Source organism: Thamnophis elegans, chromosome 8 (assembly GCF_009769535.1).
Source record: "Thamnophis elegans isolate rThaEle1 chromosome 8, rThaEle1.pri, whole genome shotgun sequence".
NCBI classification, from domain to species: Eukaryota; Metazoa; Chordata; class Lepidosauria; order Squamata; family Colubridae; genus Thamnophis; species Thamnophis elegans.
This window is the reverse complement of record NC_045548.1, coordinates 79,743,496-79,770,498: the sequence shown is the minus strand read 5'-3', so window position 1 is coordinate 79,770,498 and position 27,003 is coordinate 79,743,496. Positions and strand designations below refer to the sequence as shown.

Sequence of the window (27,003 nt, the reverse complement as noted above, 5' to 3'; positions counted from 1 at the left end):
TCAATCTGGGCACTGTTAAAATGGGTGGACTTCAACTCCCAGAATTCCCCAGCCAGCTTTGCTGGCTGGGGAATTCTGGGAGTTGCAGTCCACGCCTCCGCACGCTCTCTTTTCCTCTCCGACGGCCCCCACCTCTGGGAAAGGGGCGTGGCGGAGACGGACTCCTCTCGCGATTGGGCGCTCTTTTCCTCTCCGACGCCCCCCCCCACCTCAGGGCCCCGGAGTCGGACATCCACTCGCGATTGGGCGGCCTCCAGCCAATGGCGAGCGGCGCCGTCTCCCGGCCGGCCAATCAGGAGACGCGGTGGGGACGCGCGGGAATTCGGCGCGCGGGGGCGACGCAAGAGCGCCGGGATGGGCGACCGGGAAGTGCGGCGTGAGTGCTTGTTCCCGAGGGGGGGAGGGAGACTACAAATCCCATCCTCCGCGGCCACCCCCACCCTCGATCCCCTAGCTTCCCCAGGCCTGCCTTGCGAGACCCATGCTCCACGGCCAGCGGGGCGCCCTGGATGATGGGTGCTGGAGTCCCTGGCCGCTGGAGGGGCGGGGGGGGGGTCTCCTCGGTGGGGGAGAGAAGCGGGGACCAGCGTTGCAAAAGGGAGCCTGCTTTTGGCCCTTGGGAGGGAGGGAGAGAGGGAGGAAGCGCCTAATGTGGTTCCATGGGGTCCCCCAGAGGTCCTCTAGTCGGCCCCTTGCAGGTGGAGCCCCCTCCCTCTTCCGGGGTCCTGGGTTGGGCGGGGGGGGGAGAAAGGGAGCCAGAAAAGAGCTGCGGATTGCGTGGCTGAAGCAGGGATCAAAGCAGGGAGGGGGGCATGAGTGGGGAAGGGGCCAGACCTAGGGGGAAGGGAGGAAGACCCTGGACCCAGACCTTAGGTCGTATGGGGAGGGGTCTTGGAAGCACCCCCCCTCCCAGTCTTTTCTGCCTTCTTCCCAGAATGTGTTGGGTGGCCAATAGATCCGGGCAGTGCTTGAATGTAAAACATGCCGCAGATTAAAACATTTATTTAGCGTATGGCACGGAGTACAACGTGCATAGCGGTAGCAAAATATAAACCATAAAAGAGCCCTGGAGACTTTGCTAACTGCCTGATGTGGATACGCAGTCATTTTTGTCAGGAATTCAAGAAAGTTGCATATAAGCTACAGGTTACATTTTGGAATCCACTGGTTCATCAGAATGGAAAAAGCGCTCCATATACAGGTAGCCCTCGACTTACGACCATAATTGAGCCCCCAAAAATTCTGTTGTTAAATGAGACATTGGCTCAGTAAGTTAAGTAAAACGCATCCTGTTTTATGGTCTTTCTTGTCTCCGCTGTTAAGTGAATCACTGCAGTTGTTAAGTCAGTAACACAATTGTTAAGTGAATCTGGCTCTTCCCTATTGCCAGAAGGTCGTAAAAGGGGATCACAATGTAGCCACTGTCATAAATACGAACCAGTTGCTAAGCACCTGGATTTTGATCACAAGACCAGGGGGAAACTGAACCAGTTGTAAGTGTGAAAAATGGTCATAAGCCGTTTTTTTCTAGTGCTGCTGTAACTGAACAAATGGTTTATGGACTACCTGTATTTAAAGCTTGACTTTGACCTGGAAATAAAAAGGTCCAAATTTGCTCATCAAACTCCGCCTGAAAATGACCGACATCAGCATGCAGACAGAGCTGCGTTACAGCCAAGAATTTATGAGCATTACAAAAAAAACCTGATTATCTGAGGCTCAGGACCCCTGAGTGTTACTGGATGATGGTTAAAAGAAGAACTGGACTAGATCAGTCCAATAAAGGGAGGCTCCTAGGGATTTTATTTATTTTCTATCCTAGAATAGAATAGCAGCTGGAAGGGACCTTGGAGGTCTTCTAGTCTAGCCCCCTGCTAAGCAGGAGAATTGTCCTATACCATTTCAGACAAGTGACTGTCCTGTCTCTTCTTAAACACCTCCAGTGATGAAGCACTGTTGATGGAGACAATTTTCTATTGTTCGTGTTTGCATTATATTGAATTCCAGATTGACAAAGTCACTTTCGCCCAAAGCTCCAGCAACTTCAACTCCCTCTCTTACTTCTCTGTTAGTAAGAATTAGATCCAGTGTAGCTTTACTTCTAGTTCCCTCCTCTACCTTTCGGATGATAAAGTTGTTGGCTAGGCTGGTTAGGAATCTATTTGATCTCCCACTCACTGCAGAGTTCATCTCCCAGTTGATATCTGGATAGTTAAAGTCTTCCATGACTACTGTGATGTGCTTCCTATGTACATGTGTTAACTGTTTGTATCTTTATTTTTTCCATGCCATAAGAATGCATGCCAGCACAATTGCAAATCATTTCCTTCCAAAGTCAATAATCTTATATTCCTCAGTACAACCCACTCTTTCATCCAGGCCAGTATGGCCGCCTGATAGTTCAATTCCCAGTTTGGTAGACCAAAGCCTCCTCTATTTCTGATATCTTGCATCATTTTCAGACCAATTCTTGGGGTTTTTTTTTCCCCTTGCCAAATATATTTATGTATTATTTTATTCAGTTCTTCAAAATATTTCTTTCCCAATTTTAATGGGATTGTCTGGAATAGATATAAATAGCCTTGGCAGTATTTCTTCTGATTGGTTGGGTGGCCTGTCATGGCAATGTCACTTTTCCCCCTTTTATATTGACCCATAAGGATTCTGGAAGAGTTTTTATCTTTGACCACGTGCATTTCTGTAGCTGTGTCGTGATCTCTTACACCTAGTGCAACTCTACCTCCTCTTTTCGTAGATCTGTTTCTTTTGAACAATTTGCACCCATCCATCAGTACATGCCAGGCATAGGTTTCGTCCCACCTGTTTCTGCAAGGTATCCTGTACAGGTATCAACTATGTAAGAATGTAAGATATTCTGTCAGGTATGAGCTACCTGACCTCCTGTATTATTCCTTCTAGTCCGCCCTGTTTGTTCCCCAAGCTTTGAACATTTGCATATAAGCATTTCAGGCTTTTGTGCCTGTCCACAGGTATGATTCCTCCATCTCCTAGTTCTTGTTTGGGTTGATCCTTTCCCCCCATCACTCCCCACTTCATGGTTTGATTTGTTTTCTTGGGATTTATGATTGGCTTCGTGGTCCTGTCTGTATTATTATTTTTACAAACAAGGCAACAAACAGATTTAATCTGCCTCCCTCCCTCCTGTGAGGAGGCCTGGACTGAGGGAAGGTGACTGGCTTTCATGCCTATGCTGGGTTTAGAACTCACAGGGACCGTGGTGATTGGTCCAAAGTCATTTAGCTTCCGTGCCTAGACTGGGACTAGAACTCACTGTCTCCTGGTCATTCGCCCAAAGTTAACCAGTTGGCATTTGTGGCTAAAAGCAGGACTAGAACTCCCAGCCTCCTGGTCATTGACCCAAAGTCACCCAAGGATTTGAACTCAGGGTCTCCTCCTCCTCCTCCTCCATTCGTGCCTTCTTTTTAATCCTGTGCTGAGATTCCTGCTTCTCCTCTCCGTATCCTCCAGACATCCAGAAGAGCAAGGAGAAGGCGCAACGGAAGGGGGACCAGAAGGAAGAAGCCGTTCTCTGCAACCAGCTCGGAGAGATTTTAGCCCGTCATGGTGAGCATCCCGGGGACGGGACGGGACGGGGGATGCCCTCAGCTCAATTGCGCCTCGGAAGCCACTAAAAGTGGTCTCAACTTACACAACACTTCACTTAGACACCATTCAAAGTTACAGCAGCATTGAAATCGGTGACCTACGGCTGTTTTTCACCCTTACGACGGGTGTTACAGCATCCCCATGGTCACGTGATCTACATTCAGAAGCTTGACAACTGACTCACATTTATGACCTGGGGTCATGTGGTCCCCTTTTGTGACCTAACAAGCAAGGTGAGAGTAGAGTAGAATTCTTTATTGGCCAAGTGTGATTGGACACCCAAGGAATTTGTCTTTGGTGCAGATGCTCTCGGCGTGCATAAAAAGACAAGATACTTTCGTCAAGAATCCTAAGGTTCAGCACTTAATGATCGTCAGAGGTTACAAATAAGGAATCAGGAAACAAACAATACCAATATAAATCGTAAGGATACAAGCAACCAAGTTACAGTCCTGCAGTCATAAGTGGGAGGAGATGGCTGATAGGAACGATGAGGAGACTAATAGTAATAGTAATGCAGCCTCAGTAAATACTGGTTAATTGTCCTCACTGTCAGGAAGTTTCTTCTCAGTTCTAAGTTGCTTCTCTCTCTGGTTAGTTTCCACCCATTGCTTCTTCTTCTACCCCCAGGTGCTTTGGAGAATAAATTGACCCCCCCTGCTTTGTGGCAGCCCCTCAAATATTGGAACACTGTTATCATGTCTCCCCTGGTCCTCCTCTTCTGAACTTCTATAGAAATGACAGAGTTGGAAGGGACCCTGGAGGTTTTCTAGTCCAACCCCAGGGAGGAGACCCTGTACCATTTCAAACAAATGGCTGTCTCTACTGGAAAATCTCCAGTGATGGGGACACACACACACGGACACACACACCCTGGCATCCTGATACATGTACCCATTCCTTCTGACGTTCCCCGCTGCCCCTTCCTCCCCTCAGGACGCTTCCAGGAGGCCCTGGAGGAGCACAGGCTGGAACTGCGGCTCCTGGAGAGCGTGGAAGACGTCATCGGCTGTGCGGTCGCCCACCGGAAAATTGGGGAGTGCTTGGCTGAGCTGGAGAGCTATGAAGCTGCCCTGAAGGTAGGGAGGCGGGAGTGAGCACCGAGTGGAAGGGCCCTCCGGTCATTGTACAGGCAGTCCTCGACTTACGACCAATTGCTTAGCAACCGTTCAAAGATAACCTTCCAAAAGATGACCAGTTCCAAAGTCCCCCGAGTCACATGACCTGCGTGGTCATGTGACTGCATTGGCATCCCCCCTGCAGGTACAGCTGTTTGCAATATTTATTCATTCATTCATCCAGTTGTTTACTTATTGGTTGGTCTGATTTCTTTTACCGCCCATCTCAGTTATGGCGGCTACAGACTAGAATAGAATAGAAAATTAGGACAGGGCAGGACAGGAAAAGAAATAGGAGCTGAGGTGGCGCAGTGGTTAGGGTGCAGTACTGCAGGCCACTTCAGCTGACTGTTATCTGCAGTTCAGCGGTTCAAATCTCACCGGCTCAAGGTCAACTCAGCCTTCCATCCTTCCGAGGTGGGTGAAATGAGGACCCGGACTGTGGGGGCAAGTTGCTGACTCAATTTGCTAAAAAAAATTTGTAAACCGCTTAGAGAGGGTTGAGAGTCCTATGAAGCGGTATATAAGTCTAATAAATAAATAAATAAATAATAGGAGAAGAGGAGAGAATATTGGCCAAACGAGAAGGAATTTCTCTCCCGTGCATAAGCTGTCAGTACATCCAAGCAACAAGTGATTAAAATCATCATCATAATCGTAAAATGCACATCCTAAATCATAAGATACAACACTCAATGATGCTCAAAAGGATGCTAATTAAAAGCAGTCAACATAATCATAGTGGGATACTGAATAATCCACATAAATCATAAGACATACCGTCAACAGCAAAGTTACAGTGATAAGATGCTAGACGCAGTGTTTCTCAACCTTGGCGACTTTAAGTCCTGTGGATTTCAACTCCCAGAATCCCCCAGCCAGCTGTGCTGGCTGGGGGATTCTGGGAGTTGAAGTCCACAGGACTTAAAGTCGCCAAGGTTGAGAAACACTGCATCTAGAGGAACGGATAAGAGGGAAGGTGAGAAGGATAATAGTAATGCAGCTCTAGGAGGTGGTTTGACCTCACAGGCCGCAAGGCAGTGTTGTGGGAATGAGTTGTGTAGCAGAGGAATGTGGGGTGTGTGTGTGGGGGGGGGAGAAAACTAGAAATCAAAGGATCCCACAGACAAATGAACACAAATTACATTTTTGCCCACAATCAGCATTTATGGTTTTGGGCCAAAACACAGTGAACAAGGGCCGCTTAACGACCGTTACCAAAACGGCCATAAAATCAGGTTCTGGGATGACTTGCTTTACAAATCGCTATGAGGCTCGTTGACGGTTGCAAGTCAAGGACCGGCTTGCAGGCAATGGGGATTTGGGATGGACTAGCACCATGCCACACGCTTTACGAGTTTTAGTATAGTTAAAAACAGGCCGAATTTTATCATAGATTTTACCTGTTATTTGTGATTTCATTCCAGGGGTTTCAGGGTTTTTCTTTCTTCCGGCCACTGGTCTATGTGTCAGCACTCCTCCATTGAATAATTAGGAAAGAAAACCACGAGACTCCATTGATAGAAATCCAGTGTACTTTTACTAATTATAAATGATCAGAAGCGTAGCAAAGCGAAGGCTGATTATTTAGGCGCGAAAGCAAAGGATATATAGAATAGCCCATTCCCCTCCCCTTGGCATCCCAGTCACAGTCCAATCATAATTCTCCCAAGTGTCAGGTGTGAGATAACTTCGAAAGGCATCACCCAGATGGAATGTCGGTGCCGTTGGCCTTGGCGGGAAACCTCCTCCGCATGCGCAGTAAGACAGGCAGCAGAAACTCCAGAATCTTCCTCCAGCACAAGTAGTAAACCCCTCCCAAATACCATGCCCCCCCCTCCCCGTTTCAATGGCAGCCGAAGCAGCAGCAAAGCAGAGGCTGACACTATGGCTGCAATCAATGGGCCCCTGCGTTGTCTGAGTGCAGCCTCCTCTCCCTCCCTCCCTCCCTCTCTCTCCCCCCCAGCACCAGCGCCGCCACCTGGAACTGGCCTGCACCGTCTCCAGCGCAGTGGAGCAGCAGAGGGCTTGGGCCACCATTGGCCGCACCTACATGTTCATGGCCGAGAGTGACCAGCTGGGGGAGGCCCTGCAGGAGGCCGAGAAAGCCTTCATGAAGAGCTTGGCTGTTCTGGAGGACAAGTTGGAAGGTACCATGGGTGGAGAGGGGAGGGGGGGGCAGGGCAGGGGCTCCTGGGACCCCATGGGATGGTATTCCCCCTGCTGGAGGTGGAACGAGGTCTTTGGGGGGGGGGGTTAAGAGTTTCCTCCTATCTTGGAGGCTTCCCCAGTTGGGCTGCTGTCTTCTCATACGTGAAGGCAAGGAGGTGTGGCCAAATCCGGTCGGAATCCGTCACCAGGACCAAAAGTTTATTCTTTCAAGGTTTCGGGGGTCCTGCTGGAGCCAGTCCTTGAGGAACCCCCTTTTCTCTCCAGAAAGTCTGCACTCGGCTGCTCCACACATTGAGGAAGGAGAATATTTGTAGCTCAGGGTTGAAATGAGGGGCCCTTGTGGGGGGTCTCCGAGCTTGCTCTTTTTCTGGCAGACGTTTCATGACCCAGCTAGGTAACATCCTCAGTGCTTGATGGGTGTGCAGTTTGCAGGGAGGAATGAAGAGGAGGAGGATGATGACTGTGGGGTCCTTGATACTCTCTGAGCTTGCTTGTTTTCTTACAGACGTTTCATGACCCAGCTGGGTAACATCATCAGGGTTTGTGTGGAGGAGGAGGGGAGAGGAGGAGGAGACAATTGGGGTCCTTCTTGTTCTCTGAGCTTGCTTGTTTTTCTTACAGACGTTTCATGATCCAAGCAGGTAACATCCTCAGTGCTAGAAGGAAGGGCAGTTTGTGGATTGGAGAAGGAGAGAATGTGAAGGAAGGAAGGAACAAAGGAAGGAAGGAACTAGAGGAAGGGAGGGAGGAAGGAAGGAGAGGAAGGGAAGGAGGAAGGAAGGAAGGAAGGAAGGAAGGGATGGACTGGGGAGTCCTTGGTGCTCCCTGAGCTTGCTTATTTTCTTACAGACGTTTCATGACCCAGCTAGGTAACATCCTCAGTGTTTGAGGGTTTGTGTGGAGGAGGAGGGGAGAGGAGGGGAGAGGAGGAGGAGACAATTGGGGTCCTTCTTGTTCTCTGAGCTTGCTTGTTTTTCTTACAGACGTTTCATGAGCCAAGCAGGTAACATCCTCAGTGCTAGAAGGAAGGGCAGTTTGTGGAGTGGAGAAGGAGAGAATGGGAAGGAAGGAAGGAACAAAGGAAGGAAGGAAGGAAGGAAGGAAAGGATGGACTGGGGAGTCCTTGGTGCTCTCTGAGCTTGCTTGGTTCCCTGACCCAAACTAGGTAACACCATCTCTGCTAATATCACCCAGTTTCCTTCCTCTGCAAGGAAAGAAGCTCAGAGAGCACCAAGGATCCTTCCACACAATGTATTTATGTGATTGTGCGTAACTATTAATTGTTAATTAGGGTGTTGATGGCCGGCTATTAAGTTCTAAGTTGTTTCCTTGTGTCGCCAGCCCTTGGCTCCCAAGCACCTGACAGGTTGAGGGTCCATCCCCCTTTCTAAAACAAAAACCTACACACGGCCAGGAGGCGCATAAGCACGACGGGTGGAGCAGCCCGTTCTAGAAATGGTGTCGGAGGGTCTCCTGCTGGGGGGTTGGGGTTGGACTAGATGACCTACAAGGTCCCTCCCGACTCTTAATCTGTTTTAAAAAAAGCCCAGAGAGAAAGACTGGAGCTTGGACGGACAAAGCTTTGGTCTCAGGGACCGAGCCCGATCGGATCCTGCCAGCTCTCTTCTCCTTGCAGGGCAGGTGCCGCAGCGGGAGGGCAGCGAGATGCGGGCACGGCTCTACCTGAACCTCGGCCTGATCTACGACAGCTTGAGGAACCCAGCTATGCGCACCTCCTACTTCAAGAAGAGCATCTACATCTCAGAGTAAGGGGCCCCCGTGAGAGGGGGGCTCTCTCTTCCCCCTGCTCCACCTGGGTCAGCAGTCAGTCTCTGGGAAGCCCCGGGGGTTTGGGGTGGCCGGGGGTTGGGCTAGAAGACCTCCAAGGTCCCTTCCAACTGCAGGTTGTCAGGTTTCCTAAAAATGCCCTAATTGATTCATGAGTCTCGAGCCAAGTTTCAAAAGAGAAACAGTCCTTTGTTAGGAGCCCCATTTGGCCAGGCCTCTTTTGCAGTCAGATCTGAGCCTCATTTGAATTATAGCTGAACTTTACCCCTCTTCCTTCCCCCCCACACCTTCAGTCTGTGTCATAAATCACATTCCCCAATGAGGTGCTCCCCTCCCAAGCCTGCTGCAGTCATCTGAGATCCGACTTTAGCCGAAAGCATGCGTGGAATGCGCTCCCCCCTCCCTTTCCTCCCCATGGCAACTTTAGGAGTTGACACAGATAGTCCTTGAATTATGACCACAATGGAGCCCAGAATTTCTATTGCTGAAACATTTGCTAAGTGAGTTTGGTCCCCTTTACAGCCACCGCTGTTAAGTGAATCACTGCGGTTGTTAAGTAAACCTGGGCTTCCCCATGGACTTTTTGCTTGTCGGAAGGTCGCAAAAGGGGGGGGGATCACGTGACCCTGAGGCTCTGCGACCGTCATAAATACGAGGTGGTTGCCAAGCGTCCAAATTTTAATCACGTGACCATGGGGATGCTGGAACGGTCGTAAGCATGAAAAATAGTCGTAAGTTACTTTTTTCAGTCTCATGGTAAATTTGAACAATCCCTAAACAAACTGTTGCATGCTGCCCATGCCAATTGCCAATTGTCCGAATTTTGCTTGGGTGACCATGGACGGGGCGCCTGCAATGGTGGTCAGTGGGAAAAATCATCCTGGGTCCCTCTTTTCAGTGTTGTTATACCTTCAAACCATCACTAAACAGACTGTTATAAGTTGAGGAATATCTGCATCAGGCAGTTCAATTTCTTAGCATCCGTGGCTCCTAATGGCTCCCCTCCAGTTTCTTTCTTTTTCTTTCTTTCCTTCCTTCCTTCTTTTTTTTTCTCTCTCTCTGTTTTTCTTTCGTTCTCTCTTTCCTTCTTTTCTCTCTCACTTTCTCTTTCTTTCTCCTTTCCTTCCTTCTTTCCTTTTTTCTTCCCTTTTTCCCTTCCTTTCTTTTTCTTTCTTTCCTTCCTTTCCCTCTCTTTCTTTCTCTCTCACTTTCTCTTTCTCTCTCCTTTCCTTCCTTCTTTCCCTTTTTCTTCCTTTTTTCCCTTCCTTTCTCTCTTCTTCTTCCTTTCCTTCCTTTCTCTTCCTTTCTTACTTTGTTTCTTCCTCCCTTCTTTCCTTTCTCTCTCTATTTGTTTCTTTCTCTCCTTCCTTTCTGTCTCTCTCCTTCTTTCCTTCCGTCCTTTTCTTTCCTTTCTCTCATTTATATTTCACACGTTTCTGAACTGCCCACCTCCTTTAAAGAGGGATTCTGGAACAGTCTACAATAAAACATCAAAATACTAAAACAGCCTTATCAATGATAAAATGTGAGGCTTGGCATTTTAATTTGAAATCCTTGGACTCTGGAGAGAGAGAGAAGCTGGGGGGCTAACAACTCTGTTATTCTAGTAAGGAAGGGAAGGGAGGAAGGAAGGAAGGAAGGAAGGAAGGAAGGAAGGAAGGAAGGAAGGAAGGAAGGGGAATTAATAAATTGTAGGCGACCGGAGCCTCCTCCACCCGCCCGGCATGGCGTTGCCACAGTGCCCGCGGTCTCTTCCGCCTCCTAGGCAGGCCCACCTGTCGGAAGACCTCTTCCGCGCCTACTTCAACCTGGGCAACATCCACCTGCGGGAGAAGGAGCATTCACAGGCCATGCGCTGCCTGGAGCGAGCCCGGGAGTGCGCCTGTAAGATGAAGGAGAAATACATGGAGAGCGAGTGTTACACCAGCATTGCCCAGGTAAGAGACTCGCCTTGAGAGGGGGGCTCTCCTGCACTTCACCAACCCCAAGACCCTCTGTCTTCTCGCTCTGCTCAAGCGGAAGCCCAGAGCAGGGGGCTCCACTTCCGGACTCGCGGACTTCAACTCCCAGAACTGACCCTTGCCCTTGGTCCCACTCAGGTCCTGCTGGGTCTGGGGGACTTCGTAGCCGCCAAGCGCTCCCTGAGGAAGGCCTACCGCCTGGGCTCCTCTCAGCCCCAGCAGCGGGACAGCGTTGCCCGCAACCTGCGCTACGGTGAGTGCTGGCGCCTGGGGGTGTGGCCTCTGGCAGTTGGCTTAGAGCAGTGTTTCTCAACCGTGGCGACTTTTAAGTCTTGTGGACTTCAACTCCCAGAATCCCCCAGCCAGCAGCGCTGGCTGGGGGATTCTGGGAGTTGAAGTCCACAGGACTTAAAAGTCGCCACGGCTGAGAAACACTGGCTTAGAGGCTGCCCCTCACCACTCCCCTGCGACTCTTCCTTCCCGCCAGCCACCAAGGTGAGTCGTTTGCAGGAAGCCCTGGAGGAGGCAGAAGCTGCCAGCGACCTGGGAGCAGCCCTGGGACTCTCCGAGCAACTGGGAGACCTTTTCTGCAAGATGGGCGAGTATCGGCGGGCTGCCGAGGCCTATGAGAAGCAGGTAGGCCTGTCCGGCTGTTCAGGGGGTGAAGCGATGGAGGAATTGTGGGGAAGGGACAGAGGCCAGCTGTCCCCAATTCTCACCTTCGGCTCATCTGCTGCTCTCTGGATGGTTGGAGGGAGGGGGGGAGGTCAGCCTCGGAGGTGCCCCCTGAGCTGGCCAGACATCCCTAGTTCTCCCAAGTTGGGGCCAGGCGGTCACTACTTAGAAATTGGCAGTCCAAGGCAGCAGGCAGTGCTAGTATATTGGTTATCTGCTCCAGGGCACCCTTGGAATCCTGCGTCAGAGGGAGAGAATCAAGATCACGTGAAGGGTTAATACCACTTTATAAAGCCTTGGTAACGCCACACTTGGAATACGGCATCCAGTTTTGGTTGCCACGATGTAAAAAAGGATGTGGAGACTCTAGAAAGAGTGCAGAGAAGAGCAACAAAGAGGATGAGGGGACTGGAGGCTGAAACATATGAGGGACGGTTGCAGGAACTGGGTAGGTCTAGTTGAATGAAAAGAAGGACTAGGGGAGACATGATAGGAGTCTTCCAATATCTCAGGGGCTGCCCCAAAGAAGAGGGAGTCAAGCTATTCTCCAAGGCACCTGAAGGTAGAACAAGAAGCAATGGGTGGAAACTAATCCAGGAGAGAAGCAATTTAGAACTAAGATGAAACTTCCTTAGTGAGAACAATTAACCAGTGGAACAACTTGCCTCCAAAAGTTCTCGGTGTTCCATCACTGGAGGTTTTCAAGAAGAGATTGGAGAAACATTTGTCTGAAATGGTGTAGGGTTTCCTGCCTGAATAGTGGGTTGGACTAGAAGACCTCCAAGGTCCCTTCCAACTCTGTTATTCTAGGAAGGAAGGGAAGGAAAGAAGGGGAATTAATAAATTGTTTTAGAACAATTAATCTGTGGAACAACTGGCCACCAGAAGTTGTGAATGCTCCAACATTGGGAGTCTTTAAGAAGATGTTGGATTACCATTTGTCTGGTGTAGGGTTTCCTGCCTAAGCAGGGGGTTGGACTAGAGGACCTCCAAGGTCCCTTCTAACTCTGTTATTCTGTTCTAGAACCAAGCGCCTTGACTGCCAAGGCTGGATAGAAGCAGGAAGTCCAATCAAAACCAGAGGAGGTTGGGATTGTATCAAGTCATGATGAAAGATAGAGGTGGAGATAGAGATAGAGGAAATAGTTTAAATAAGAGGGATGTAAGGAGATGCAAGATCCCAAGGGAGGATCCTGTATGGGAGAGAGTTGAAAGACTAAAAAGGGCGAGAGATGATGGATAGATAGAATACTTCTTAATAGAGGACTTGTTTGATCAAGAGTTAGAAAACAGAGTTAGAATGGGGAAAATATTACTACGTATATTGCTGTATAATATATTATCATTACTGTGTAGATGCAATTGTTAGAAGCTGAAAGATTATTATCAGATATACTGGAACACTAGTAGTAGAAGTATTGTATATAAACTGATCATCACTATTACTATTTTAACTACTATTATTAATTTCAGAATTATGAGTGTTTTGTAAATCTAAAATGACTTGGACAATACACTGTTCACTAAGTACTTATGTATATTTAAAAAAAAAAAATATAACAAAATAATGATTTTAAACATGATGAAATCTTAGCCGCTTGGTCAGGCAGTGGGGTGGGAGCCCGGCCGATGCAGGATTCGGGGCTCTTTCTGGAAGGTCTCCAGGACCCTAAACAGGGGGCTCCTTTTTCAGCTCGGCCATGCCAAGGCCTTGGGGCGGACGGAGCAGGAACTGGCTGTGATCCACGTCTCTTTGGCCGCCACCTTCGGGGACCTCAAGGACCACGCACGAGCAGTGCAGCATTACCAGGCAGAACTGGCCCTGCGGCGTGGGAACCCCCTGGAGGTAACGGGGGGAGGCGGGAGGGGCTCCAGGTGGGCCTCTGCAGGACATTTCCGGCCCCAGCCAATCCCCGTGGCTGAGACACTGGCATCATGGAGGGAGGATGTGAGCTGAAGTGGCTCTTCAACCTTGGGCCCTTAAGGATTCGTGGACTTCAGCTCCCAGAATTCCTCAGCCAGCGCATGCATTCTGGGAGTTGAAGTCCACAAGTCTTAAAAGGGCCCAAGGTTGGAGACCCCTGAGCTAAAAGACCACTTAAAGTTGTGCAGTGGTTAGAATGCAGTATTTCAGGGAAGGAAGGAAGGGCCCTGGTGGCACAATGGCTAGAGTGCAACGTTGCAGGCTGACTCTGCCGACTGCCAGCAGTTCGATCCTGAGCGGCTCGAGGTTGACTCAGCCTTCCGTCCTTCCGAGGTGGGTAAAAATGAGGAGCCAGATTGTTGGGGGGCGAGAGGCTGACTCTGTACACCGCTTAGAGAGGGCTGGAAAGCACCGTGAAGCTGTATATAAGTCTATTGCAAAGTGGGAAGGAGGGAGGGAGGAAGGAAGGGCCGTGGTGGCACAATGGCTAGAGTGCAGTATTGCAGGCTGACTCTGCCCACTGCCAGCAGTTCGATTCTGATCAGCTCAAAGTTGACTCAGCTTTCTGAGGTGGGTAAAAGGAGGACCTAGATTGTTGGGGGCAAGAGGCTAACACTGTAAACCGCTCAGAGAAGGCTGGAAAACACTGTGGGGACGATATACTGTATGTGTCTAAGTGCTGTGGCTATTTCGCCTGGTCTCTTCTCTCATGCCAGGAGGGCAAGACCTGGCTGAACATCGCCCTGGCCAAGGAGGAGGCTGGCCAAAGCTACTCGGAGTTGGAGCCCTGTTTTCAAGCTGCTTTGCAGGCTGCACAAAAGGCTGGGGACCACAAACTGGAGGTGATTTTTTTGTTGTTGTTTGTTTGTTTGTTTTGCAAACAGCAGTTTTTCAAAAATTTCAAAAATTTGTCCTGAGGGGGGGGGGTAACTTGCCTTGAGCTGAAAAAAGACAGCTGAGAAGATCTGGCCGGAGTGAATGACTCAGCTTTTGTTGAACCTTCTTCTCCGTTCACAGCCAAAAAAAAAGAGCTGTGAACTACAAAGAGGATTCTAACGACTGAGTCCCTCCCTGCTTCTTTCTTGCCTGAAAAAAGAGATATCTATAGATCTTGAATAGATATACGAACCAGAACTCTGAGGGCAGCTCCGTTGAGCTACCGGCGACGGCAAGCCCCTCCCCCCGGAAGCTAGCAGTTTTTGTCTTGGCGATTTTGCAGAAGGAACGGGGCCGAAAAACAAGAAAGGGATGTGGTCCCAAAGGTGCTTTTTCCAAAAGGCAACTGGACATGCTTGGAAATGTTTTGCTTCTCATCCAAGAAGCATCCAGTTTTGGTCACCACACTATAAAAAAGATGCTGAGACTCTGGAAAGAGTGCCGAGAAGAGCAATCAGGATGATGAGGGGATTGGAGGATAAAACCTATGAAGAACGGTTGCAGGAACTGGGCTTGGCTAGTCTAAGGAAGAGAAGGACCAGGGGAGACGTGATAGCAACCTTCCAATATTTGGGGGGCTACCACAGAGAGGAAGGGGTCAATCTATTCTCCAAAGATCTGAAGGCCAGACAAGGAAGAATGGATGGAAACGGACCAAGGAGAGATTCAACCTGGAAATAAGGAGGAATTTCATGACAGGGAGAACAGTCAACCGATGGAACAGAAGTTGCCTTCGGAAGTTGTGGGAGCTTCATCCCTGGAGGCTTTCAAGAAGAGACTGGAGATCTGCCATCTCTCAGAAATGGTGTAGGGTCTCCTCCTTGGGCAAAGAGGGGTTGGACTAGATGACCTACAAAGTCCCTTCCAACTCTGTTAATCCGTAAACTTCTTCAGTTCTGATTGAAGAAGAAAAAAAAAAGAAAGTTCAGTTGTCTTTTGGAAAAAGCACCTTTGGGACAATTGTTACGTGGACGATGGAGGATCTGAAAGACTTCTCCAGGTGGTGGTGGTGGGGTCTGTTTCCCTGTAGGCCTCTTGAAGGGTTGGGGAAAGGGGGTGGCATGAAAGTAGGACAGATTGCAAATGAGAGAAATAAGCAGAGGCATAAATATAGATAATTGTCTTCTATGGAGATTCTCAGTCCTCTAGATCAGTATTTCTCAACCTTGGCAACTTGAAGATGTCCGGACTTCAACTCCCAGAATTCCCCAGCCAGCGAATGCTGGCTGGGGGATTCTGGGAGTTGAAGTCCGGACATCTTCAAGTTGCCAAGGTTGAGAAACACTGATCTAGATCATGGTTGTCCCAAAGGTTCTTTTTCACGAGGGAACTGGACTTCCTTCTTCTTCTTTTTTCCAGAAATCAGATTTCTTCCGATTTCTTCTATAGGAGGGTCTCCATCCTTGGCCGCTTTAAGACTTGTGGACTTCAACTTCCAGAATCCCCCCCCCCCCCCCGGCAAAAGGTGGTTTTTGTCTTGGCGGTTTTGCAAAAGGAAAAGGGTGGAAAACAGGAAAGGATTGTGATCCCAAAAGTGTTTTTTCTTTCCCCAATAGGCAAAACTGGATGTCAACTCCTAAAGTTGCCATGGGGAGGAAAGGGAGAGGGGGGGAGCGCATTCCACGCAGGCTTTCGGCTAAAGTCGGATCTCAGATGACTGCAGCAGGCTTGGGAGGAGGGCACCTCATTGGGGAATGTGATTTATGACACAGACTGAGGGGGGAGGGGAGGAACAGGGCTAAAGTTCAGCTATAATTCAAATGAGGCTCAGACCTGACTGCAAAAAAAAAAAAGTATTGCCAAAATGCTCCTAATAAATGACTGGTTTTCTTTTGAAACGTGGCTCCAGACTCATGAAGCAATTAGGGCAATTTTTGGAAAGTGGACATGCTTGGAAACTGCTAGGGAATTCTGGGAGTTGGAGTCCATAAGCCTTAAAGGGGCCACGTTTGGCCAACACTGCTCTATACTTCGTTCTTCGCTTGACCTGGCTCAAGATTGACGGCTGTCCTTCAAAATGATCATACCCATCGCTTTTTTGTCAGCTTCAGATCCTGCAGCATCTACAAGCCTCCCAGCAGAGATGCAGCTGCCCGCCGGCAGCCACGGCGGAGACCTCAGCCCGTCTGCAGTCGCTCTGCGCCTCCGTCGGCCATCACTCGGACGGGGAGAGCAGCGAGGAAGAGGAGCTGCACAACAGCCAAGCCTTGGAGGCCAGCGACTTGGAGCTCTCCGACACTGGTGAGCATCATTGGGGGGGGGGGGGGTGTTTGCTTTTAGCCCTAGACAAGTAGCTGAGTCCTCTATTTATGGCCACGATCGAGTCCTAACGTTTTTGCCGCTAAGCGAGGTGTTTCCTAAGTGAGTTTTGCCTCGTTTTACGATGTTCCTTGCCACGGTTGTTAAGTGAATCACTTTAGTTGTTAAGTCAGCCGTACGGTCGTTAGGTGAATCTGGCCTCCCCGTGGACTGTCTGTCAGAAGGTCGCAAAAGCGGATCGCGTGACCCTGGGACATAAATACGAGTCGGTCGTCAAGCCTCTGAATTTTGATCCCATGGATGATGCAGGTGTCGTAAGAGTGGGAAAAGAGGCTATTTGTTCCAGTGCCATTGTAATGTCGAACGGTCACTAAACGAACTGTCGTAAGTTGAGAACTACCCGTATGGAATCCAATTGTTAGGTCTCCCTGGGGGAGTTGGTCAAAGGACGGGCCGCAGTTTTCCTGCCTTGTCAAATGGTCACTTAATGCTTGTGAGTTCCAGCAGAAGGAGGAAGGCAGGAATGAGGATCCCACCTTCATCCACATTAGGCCAGGCGCTTCCTGGTCAGTGTTGTGGCCCATCAGCGGAGCTGGAAGCAGAGTCGGAGAATGAGGATTAAGATTAAGATTAAGATTTAGTTTATTTGTATGCTGCCCTTCTCCGGGAGGGACTCAGGGCGGCGAACAACTCACAAGGGGAAAAGGGGATACAAACACAATACACGTAATTAAAATACACAAGAGTCACACAGCCATACAAGTCGAGAGGGGAGGGGAACTCATCACCCCCAGGCCTGCCGGCACAGCCAGGTTTTAAAGGCTTTCTGGAAGGCCTGGAGAGAGGTGAGGGTCCGAATCTCCACGGGGAGTTCGTTCCAAAGGGCCGGAGGTTGGGGAGGAACCTGGGCCAGTCCTGGAGTCTGGGGAAGGCTCTGATGGGGGCTCTGTGTCGGAGGCAGAGAGGGGGCCAGGGCCGTCTGACAGTTATCAGCTGCCTTCAGAGTCAGACATCAGTGAGGCAGAAGAACAGCTGGAGCCTGTTCCCAGTGTGCGCATGTGCAGAGCGGCCAGACGAAGAGACCAGCTAAAGAACAAGAGCTGACTGGGGAGGAAGGCCACAGGTGGAAGGTGAATGACCCCTCCCAGAGGACGTAAAAGAGGAGCGAAAGGGGAGGGGAGTTTGCAGGAGACAATTAGTCCCATTCATTGGGGTGAAGGTCTGTTCCTGACTTCTTGCCAAGGAATTGCTTGGCATTTGGAAGATATCCAAGGTCCCTTATTGTGAAATCTCACGAAGGACTGTTGGCCGGGGCTTTGCTGGAGAGGAATTCCCTTTAACCTAAACAAAAGGTTTTATCGGGACGAGGAGCCGGCTTTGTGTTTTGGTGAAGCCTCGGCCAGAACTGTCGGCCCAAAGGCAGCCGGGCACGAATCCATGCCAGGGATGAGCTTCTCCCTGCAAAAGTGCCACCTTTGTAGCCCCGACTGTTCTCAGTCATCCAGGTCATGGTTACCCCAAAGGCACAAATGGCTTTGGAGCCTGAATAACCAGCTGCCTGCAAGGAGCATCAGCCCTTCCGTTCCCCACCATCCTGTCAGAGCCGAAGAAGCTTCTTGGAGGAGAAGCGAAACTCCTTCGAAAGAAAAAAAAAAACAAGGAAGTCCAGTTGCCTCCTGAGAAAGACCCCTTTGGGGCAATCCTCTCTCGGGCTTGTCTGGAGCAGCTCCCAAAACACAGCTGCCAACGGGGAGCAGGATGACCTTTGGAGGGAGATGTCCTACGAGAGAGAGAGACATCTCTTACACAAGCTCAAAATCTGAGAGAAAATTTTTATAAGATGTTCTATAGATGGCACTTAGATCCTAAAAAGCTGGCCTCTATGTATCCGAACTTACAGCCTAAATGTTGGAGATGTGGCTCTCTCGATGCTACATATTATCATATATGGTGGACCTGCCAAAAGGTTAAGGCATTCTGGATAAAAATATGGTGGGTTATGCAAAATATCTTTAAAAGAAGGATAAAGTTTACTCCTTAGTTATTCTTACTAGGTATATGTACTGACTTTACAGTGGTAGAGACTAACTTGATTTTGCATCTAATAACGGCAGCAAGATTGTTGGTGGCGCAATACTGGAAGAAGGAAGACTTGCCTACAACTCAAGAATGGACATTGAAAGTTACAAACTTAGCCAAGATGGCTAAAATATCGGCATATCTTAAAAGATCATTCAAATGAGAGATATAAACGAGACTGTAAAAAATGGATTGACTATATACAAAATAAATACGGGACCGAGAGAGAGAGAGACGCGTGGATATTGTGTGGAGGGGAATTTGCAGGGGTTAGAGAGGGTCTCTGCCTTGGGGCCTTCTGGGGGGGGAGGATCCTCCCAACAGGTCCATGGGGACTTTGGAGCCCCCGAGGCTTCCTCTGACCCCCCCGGCTTCTCTTCCAGATGACGAGGAGGACATGGAGGGCTACGGCAAGGCAGTCCCGGGACGGCGCAGAATCAACAAGGTGAGCTCAGGAGCTGTGACTGGGCAGGGTGGGCCTCAGGTGCAAAAGACCCCCCACCCACCCACCTTTCCAGGGCTGAAATGCCGACGATTGAGGCTGCTTTGCCTGAACCAGGAGTCAAAAATACTGTAAAAAAGGTTTTTAAAAGAAGACAATCAAATGTCACACAGCCGATCTCTGGAAGCATTTTGTTCTACTGCTGGTTCTCTGGGAATGCAGGGGTGGGGTGGGGGGGTCTGTTTTTGCTCCCCCAGTTACAGGACTACATAGCCATGCCCATCCAGTCACATGACCCCACCAAGCCACGCCCACAGAACCAGTAGTCCGAGGTGGCGCAGTGGTTAAATGCAGCACTGCAGGCCACTTCAGCTGACTGCTAGTTCTGCAGTTCGGCTGTTCAAATCTCACCGGCTCAGGGTTGACTCAGCCTTCCATCCTTCCGAGGTGGGTAAAATGAGGAGCCGGATTGTTGTTGGGGGCAATATGCTGACTCTGTAAACCGCTTAGAGAGGGCTGAAAGCCCTATGAAGCGGTATATAAGTCTAACTTATAAGTCAAACAAACATTCCAAACATAACTGCTATTGCTAGTAGTAAAAAAAATATTAGATTTCACCACTGCCCCCCCCCTCCAATGTGAAGGGCCAGCTAAACGGATGGACCCCTCAAGAGCCTATGCTGAGGAACCTCAGCAGCTTCTGCTCAGAGAGAGATAAAAGTCAGCGGAGTTAGCAATAGCAATAGCAGTTAGACTTATATACCGCTTCATAGGGCTTTCAGCCCTCTCTAAGCGGTTTACGGAGTCAGCATATTGCTCCCAACAACAATCCGGGTCCTCATTTCACCCACCTCGGAAGGATGGAAGGCTGAGTCAACCCTGAGCCGGTGAGATTTGAACAGCCGAACTGCAGAACTGCAGTCAGCTGAAGTAGCCTGCAGTGCTGCATTTAACCACTGCGCCACCTCGGCTCAAGGGAGGTTGTGACTATGTGAGGATTCTAGGCTGGTTCCTCGTTTCACTCCGTCCCTCGTTCTGCCATCCCTCCTCCAGTCGGGAGTTTCTTTGCGCTTTGGGCTGGTGGGTTGCTCCCAGTTCGGCCAAACCAGTAGTGGAATGGAGGCCTGGGTCACAGAGCCGGCAGCCACCCTAGGCCTGCCGCGCCCTGAATCACTTCCCTCGCCGCCGTTGGGCTGCCGTCATTTTGTTTTCCAGTGAGTATGCTTGCGCGGTTCACTGTGAATTGTTCTGTGCATGCACGGAGAACAGTTGACACTGAACAGCGCGCATATGGCGTGCGGGTGGGTTGCAAACCAGTAGTAAAACCGGCAGCAGCAACCCACCCCTGGCTGGCATGGCGGGTGGGAGCCCGTTTGTCCCACGGAAGGGAGACACGTGGCATTGGGGCCTCTTCCTTTCCTCAGTGGAACCAGCGCAACGACAAGGGCGAGACGCCGCTGCACCGCGCCTGCATCGAAGGGAACCTGCGCCAAGTCCAGTATTTCCTGGAGAAGGTCAGTCTGGGGCGGGGGGGGGATTCATTTTCCCCAAGGGGTCACAGGAGAAACTGGGACCCTTGTGGGCAACCAAACCAATGGGCTGGACTTAATTCTGGCCCCAGTTTATTTAGATGTCTGAATGTGGGTTATGTATGCGCACACTTTGAGAGCAGGCAACAATTTCATTTTTAATGTTCACCAGTGCGCCCACAGTAAAAAATGACAATGAGGGTCAGCTGGTCTGTCTGTCTATCCATCCTATCTATCTATCTATCTATCTATCTATCTATCTATCTATCTATCTATCTATCTATCTATCTATCTAATCTGTCCATCCATCCATCCATCTCTATCATCTACCTACCTACCTACCTATCCATCTATATCTATCATCCATTCATCTGTCTGTCTGTCTGTCTGTATCTGTCTATCCATCCATTATCTCTATCTGTCTGTCTGTCTGTCTGTCTGTCTGTCTGTCTATCTATCTATCTATCTATCTATCTATCTATCTATCTATCTATCTACCTACCTACCTACCTACCTACCTACCTACCTACCTACCTAACTACCTACCTATCCATCTATATCATTTATTCATCCATCTATTATCGATCTATCTATTTCTATATGTATCTATTTACCTATTTATCTATTTATCCATCCATCTATATCTATCCATCCATCCATTATCGATCTATCTAGCTCTATATCTATCTACCTATTTACCTATTTTATCTATTTACCTATCCATCTATATCCATCTATCCATCCATCTATATCTATCGTCTATCCATTCATCTGTCTATCTGTGTATTTATCTAACCATTTACCTATCCATCTATATATATCCATCCATCTGAATCTATCTATCTATTCATCCATCCATCTATCCATCCATCTATCTACTTATTTACCTATATCTATTTACCTATCCATCTATATCTATCATCTATCTATCATCCATCCATCCATCCATCCACCTACCTATTTACCTATTTATTTATCTATCTATCTATTTACCTATTCATCTATATCTATCATCCATCAATCCTATCATCTATCTATCTATCTATCTATCTATCTATCTATCTATCTATCTATCTATCTATCTATCTATCTATCTATCATCTATCTATCATCTATCTATCTATCTATCTATCTATCTATCTATCTATCTAACTAACTAACTAACTAACTAACTAACTAACTAACTAACTAACTAACTAACTAACTAATGTTTTTCCAGTTGACCTCAGGCAGGCTGGAGTGGGACAGCCAAAGGGCCAGATGTGTCCCGAGGGCCATCAAATGCCCAGATCAGGTCTTGGGCTCGCAGGAATATGGCCGGTGGAGGGGAGATGGGAGCCTTGTGGAGTCAGGTGGGAGGGGGCTTTTCCCCTTCCGGCTCGTCCCAGCTTCGGGCCCAGTCCAAGCCCACGTCTTCCGTCTCTACCTAGAGACTCATGAGTGGTGGTGGGAGACACATGCCAGCACAAAGGAGCAGCCCCCTCTTCCTCCTAAGCTCCCCCCCCCCCATAGTTGACTAAAATAATTATCCAAATGGCAAACCTGTAGAGCAGATTTTAATCCACTTTTTGCAACCTGTGGGTTTCAACTCCCAGAATTCCCCCAGCCAGCCGGCATTCTAACAAAACACATTTTAAGTTTGGAGGGGGGGGGTGTTGCCAATTAAGGCAGGCGTGAGCAACCTTGCAACTTTAAGGTGTGGACTTCCAACTCCCAGAATTTTTCCCCTCCCTGCTTACAAGTTAGGCAACACCCTCCCCCCCCCCCGAAAGGAGCAATGAAATTAAATCCTACGAGAACATTTTCCAACAGAGGGGGGGGGACGATCGTGCAAACATGGATTAAATTGAAAAAGGAGGGTTTTCTTTGATAGCCTGAAAACCCCGCAGCCTTCCTTTCCTCTTTCTGTGCCAGGGGCATCCTGTTAACCCCCGGGACTACTGCGGATGGACTCCCCTTCACGAGGCCTGCAACCACGGGCACCTGGGTAAGTGGGGAAAGCCAAAAGCTGTGGGTGTGGGTTCTGCCCATAAGCGAAGAGGAGGGGGTCAAACCTCTCCTCCAAATCCCCTGAAGGCAATTTTGATTTAATTTCGATTTTAGTGGATTTGTATGCCGCCCCAATCCCGAAGGACTCCGGGCGGCTTACATAAAAAACAGTTAAAAAAATTAAAAGAGTTTAAAATACAAGATAAAACAAATTAAAAAAGACACAACACACACTCGATCTTTTTTATTATTATTATTATTATAAATTTTTCATATATACATTCACAATTATATGATCTCATAACTGTTATTAATAATATGTATTTGTAACAATTTTTCTCCCGTACAGTTGACAATATATTTGAAATTGCTTTCTTACCATCCCATAAGTCCATCTTATCTTACAACAATCCTACTTCTTCTTCCTTCCTTCCCTCCTTCCTTCCCTCCTTTCTTCTCTCCTTCTCTCCTTCCTTCCCTCCTTCCTTCCCTCCCTCCTTCCCCCTTCCCTCCCTCCTTTCTTCTCTCCTTCTCTCCTTACTTCCTTCCTTCCCTCTTTCCTTCCCTCCTTTCTTCTCTCCTTGTCTCCTTCCTTTCTTTCCCCTTTCCTTTCCTCCTTCCTTCCCCCCTTCCTTCTCTCCTACATTCCCTCCTTCCTTCCCTCCTTTCTTCTTCTCTCCTTCCTTTCCCCTTTCCTTTCCTCCTTCCTTCCCCCTTCCTTCTCTCCTACATTCCCTCCTTCCTTCCCTCCTTCCTTCCCTCCTTTCTTCTCTCCTTCCTTCCTTCCCTCCTTCCTTCCCTCCTTTCTTCTCTCCTCTCCTTCCTTCCCTCCTTCCTTCCCCCCTTGCTTCCCTCCTTCCTTCCCTCCTTCCTTCCCCCCCTCCTTCCTTCCCTCCTTCCTTCCCCCTTCTCTTTCTTCTCTCCTTCCTTCCTTCCTCCTCTCCTTTCCCTTCTCTCCTTCCCCTTCCTCCACTCAATCTTTTTTTTTTTTATAAATTATTTTTATTTTTTGTTACATAGACAACAATGGGAAAGGGAGAGGATGGAGAGAAAAAAAGGGGGGGGAGGGAAAACCCATCTTCACATACAATATGTCGTTTAATCACAGGTGCATCCCTACTAAGTTTATACATCCCGTATCTCTCTATTGTATATTTAATAAGCACCACAATAAGCTAGGGTTTAAAAAACAAAAAACAACAAAATAAAACAAGGGAGAGAGAAAAAAAAAGGGTGGGGGGAGGGGGGGAGGCCAAAAAGGACAAAAAAAAGGTCCAAGAAGGAAAGGGGAAAAAACAAAACAAAACAAAAACAAAAAAGAAAAAAAACCATCATCACATGCAGCATGTCGTTTGATTACGGTTGTTTTAACATCTACATCTTCAAATAATGTTTACCATCTCAGATATTTCCTCTAATGTAACTAAAGGTCTCATTTTCCTTCTACCATATATATTTAGTTAACATTAGCATTATTTTCCCCCAGAGAGTATACTTCTATTTATTGTTAACCTTGCATTTCATACCTTCAAACAGAGATCTTATTCCTTCATTGTTCAACAAGGCATCGCTGCCTATATATACCAGTTTTCATTTGTTCCCCTACTAGGATTGCCTTATCAGCAGCGAAATATCATTATAATAAGTTCTTAACCTTATACATTATATCACCAGACCTTATATTAGTACTTCCTTATATCATTGTTGAATTATTTCACAGCATAATTATATCATCATTTACTTTTTCCAATTAGGGCATGAGTGTATCATTTTTCATTTCCAAAATTTTGTTTTTTTTCCCTTAGCCATTGATAAAACAAGTCCCATATCTTATAAAATTGTTCATCCTCTTGCTCTCTAATTTCAAATGTCAATTTACTCATTTCGGCACAGTCCATTATTTTTCGAATGATTTCTTCCTCTTTTGGTATTGTTTCATTTTTCCAGTTTTTTGCAAATACAATTCTGGCTGCTGTTAGCACATTTACAATCAGATATTTTAAGTCTTTGTTGTAGGTTTCTGGTAAAATTCCCAATAAAAAGACCTCTGGTTTAAAGTCTATTTGTTTGTGTATCATTTTCTCCAACCACATGTGGATTTTAGTCCAGTATCTTTTGGCTTCAGTGCAAGTCCACCACATGTGGTAATATGAGCCAGGTATCTGGTGACATTTCCAACACTTTTCTGATTTATTCTTGAACATTCTTGCGATTCTGGTTGGGGGTAGATGCCACCTGTAAAACATCTTATACAAGTTTTCTCTATATGCAGTAGACATTGTCATTTTGTAATTTTGAGACCACAATTTCTGCCAATTCTCTAAATCAATCCCATACTTAAAATTTTTCCCCCAAGCAATCATAGTTTCTTTAACTTGTTCTTCATGCAATTTAAACTCCAATAAATATCCATATAGTTTTTTAATTACTTTTTCATCAGTACCTGTTAGAATTTTGTCTAGCTCAGTCATTTTATTATAGAGACCTTTAGTTTTTCTATCTTCATTATATCTAGATTGTATCTGTACATATGAATACCAGTTCATTTCTACCCCTTCTTGTTTCAACTCTTGACTAGATTTGAGCTCACCCTCTGAATTCAATAATTCTGTATATCTAACTGTTTGTTCCTTTTTATATATTATCGGATATGAAAATGCTTCAATTGTTGATGTCCAGACTGGAATTTTTAAATAATGTAATTTTTTAATCTTTTCCCAATTTAACAACAACGCCTCCCTTATATAATGTCTTCTAAAATAACCATGTGGTTTAGTTCCCTTATACCATAAGAAAGCATGCCATCCCAACAGCAAATCGTGACCTTCTACGTTCAATAATCTAGAGTTTTTTAATGATATCCACTCCTTAATCCACATCAGGTTTGCTGCCTGATAGTATAGCTCCCAATCGGGTAAACCAAAACCTCCTCTTGATCTAACATCTTGTAGTAATTTAAGCTTTATTCTAGCTTTTTTCCCTTGCCAAATAAATTTCAAAACTATTTTATTTAAGTCTAGAAAAAAATCCTTACCCAGTCTAATTGGAATTGTCTGAAACAGATATAGAATTCTAGGTAGAATGTTCATTTTAATTGTGGAAATTCTTCCCATCATTGATAAATGCAAGTTTCCCCATTTCTCCAAATCGATTGCTATTTGTCGTTTTAATCTGGTATAGTTATCCTCTTTAAGAGTGCTACATCTAGGTGATAAATGTATCCCCAAATATTTAATCTTACTTGTGTTTTGAATCTGCAACATTTCTGACAACTGATCCTTTTGTGTAGCTGGGATATTCTTTGTCATGATCTTTGTTTATCTTTGTTTATTTTCAAGCCTGCTACTTCTCCATATTCCTCTATTCTTTCTAACAATTTGGGTGCGGTTTCTAATGGATCTTCCTCCACTCAATCTTAATGGGGCTGAAGCTCAATCAGAGATCAGCAGCCCCAGGCCTGCCGGAACAGCCAGGTTTTAATAGACTTTCGGAAGGCCGAGAGAGTGGGGAGGGTCCGGATCTCCGGGGGGAGGTCGTTCCATAGGGCCGGGGCAGCTACAGAGAAGGCTCTCCCCCGTGGAGCCGCCAGACGACATTGTGTAGTCGACGGCACCCGGACAAGAACCAACGGAAACTCATCAAGGAGAGAAGCAATCTTGAACCAGGGAGGGATTTCCTGACAGTGAGGACAATTAACCAGTGGAACAGCTTCCCACCAGAAGTTAAGGGTGTCCCATCACTGCAGGTTTTAAGAAGAGTTTGGACAAACATTTGTCTGAAATGGTATGGAGTCTCCTGCTTGAGGAGGGGGTTGGACTAGAAGACCTCCAAGGTCCCTTCCAATTCTTTTATGCTGTTATTTTGATGGAAATTAATCAAGGATTAACCTAGAATTAAGGAGAAATGTCCTGACAGTGAGGACAATTAACCAGTGGAACTGCCTGCCACCAGAAGCTGTAGGTGCTCCATCCCTGGAGGTTTTTAAGAAAAGACTGGAGAGCCACTTGCCTGAAATGGAACAGGGGCTCCTGCTTGAGCCGGGGGTTGGACTAGAAGACCTCCAAGATCCCTTCCAACGCTGTCATTCCGTATGGAGGACAAGGTTGGACGTGACTCCCTTGCATCCTCCAGAGAGCGTCCGCTTGCTGTTGGACCACGGTGCCGCCATTGACGATCCCGGGGGCCCCGGCTGTGAGGGCATCACCCCGCTGCACGATGCCCTCAATTGCGGCCACTTTGAGGTGGCGGAGCTCCTGGTCCAGAGAGGCGCCTCAGTGCTGCTGCGCAACGCCAAGGTCAGGAGACCCCGGGGGGGGGGAGGCATGGGGGGGCAAGCGTGAGGGTGTCAGGAGTGGTGCGGCTTTATTTGAGAGCGATGCCCGCCAGGGATCTGGAGAAGAGGGTGACTCTTCTTCTGCAGATGGCCAGCCTGTCCCCTGCCTTTCCCATCTCTCTCTCTGTTCTTTTCTTTATTTAATAATTCTATTTTATATTTAATTTATTT

General features: G+C 47.8%; 1 protein-coding gene across 1 annotated transcript in view; it reads left to right on the top strand.

Moving 5' to 3' along the window:
* Positions 1-320: 320 nt before the first annotated feature.
* TONSL (tonsoku like, DNA repair protein) overlaps positions 321-27,003 on the top strand; it is a 43,018-nt gene continuing 16,335 nt past the window's right edge. The window contains exons 1-15 of the mRNA XM_032223264.1: positions 321-376; positions 3,490-3,585; positions 4,564-4,706; positions 6,712-6,895; positions 8,554-8,683; positions 10,471-10,642; positions 10,805-10,919; positions 11,154-11,302; positions 13,035-13,187; positions 13,982-14,107; positions 16,247-16,442; positions 18,923-18,984; positions 20,406-20,495; positions 22,425-22,497; positions 26,631-26,794. Coding sequence (XP_032079155.1) covers positions 355-376; positions 3,490-3,585; positions 4,564-4,706; positions 6,712-6,895; positions 8,554-8,683; positions 10,471-10,642; positions 10,805-10,919; positions 11,154-11,302; positions 13,035-13,187; positions 13,982-14,107; positions 16,247-16,442; positions 18,923-18,984; positions 20,406-20,495; positions 22,425-22,497; positions 26,631-26,794 — 1,875 coding nt within the window. The 5' untranslated portion in view covers positions 321-354. The remainder of the gene's footprint in view (positions 377-3,489; positions 3,586-4,563; positions 4,707-6,711; positions 6,896-8,553; positions 8,684-10,470; positions 10,643-10,804; positions 10,920-11,153; positions 11,303-13,034; positions 13,188-13,981; positions 14,108-16,246; positions 16,443-18,922; positions 18,985-20,405; positions 20,496-22,424; positions 22,498-26,630; positions 26,795-27,003) is intronic.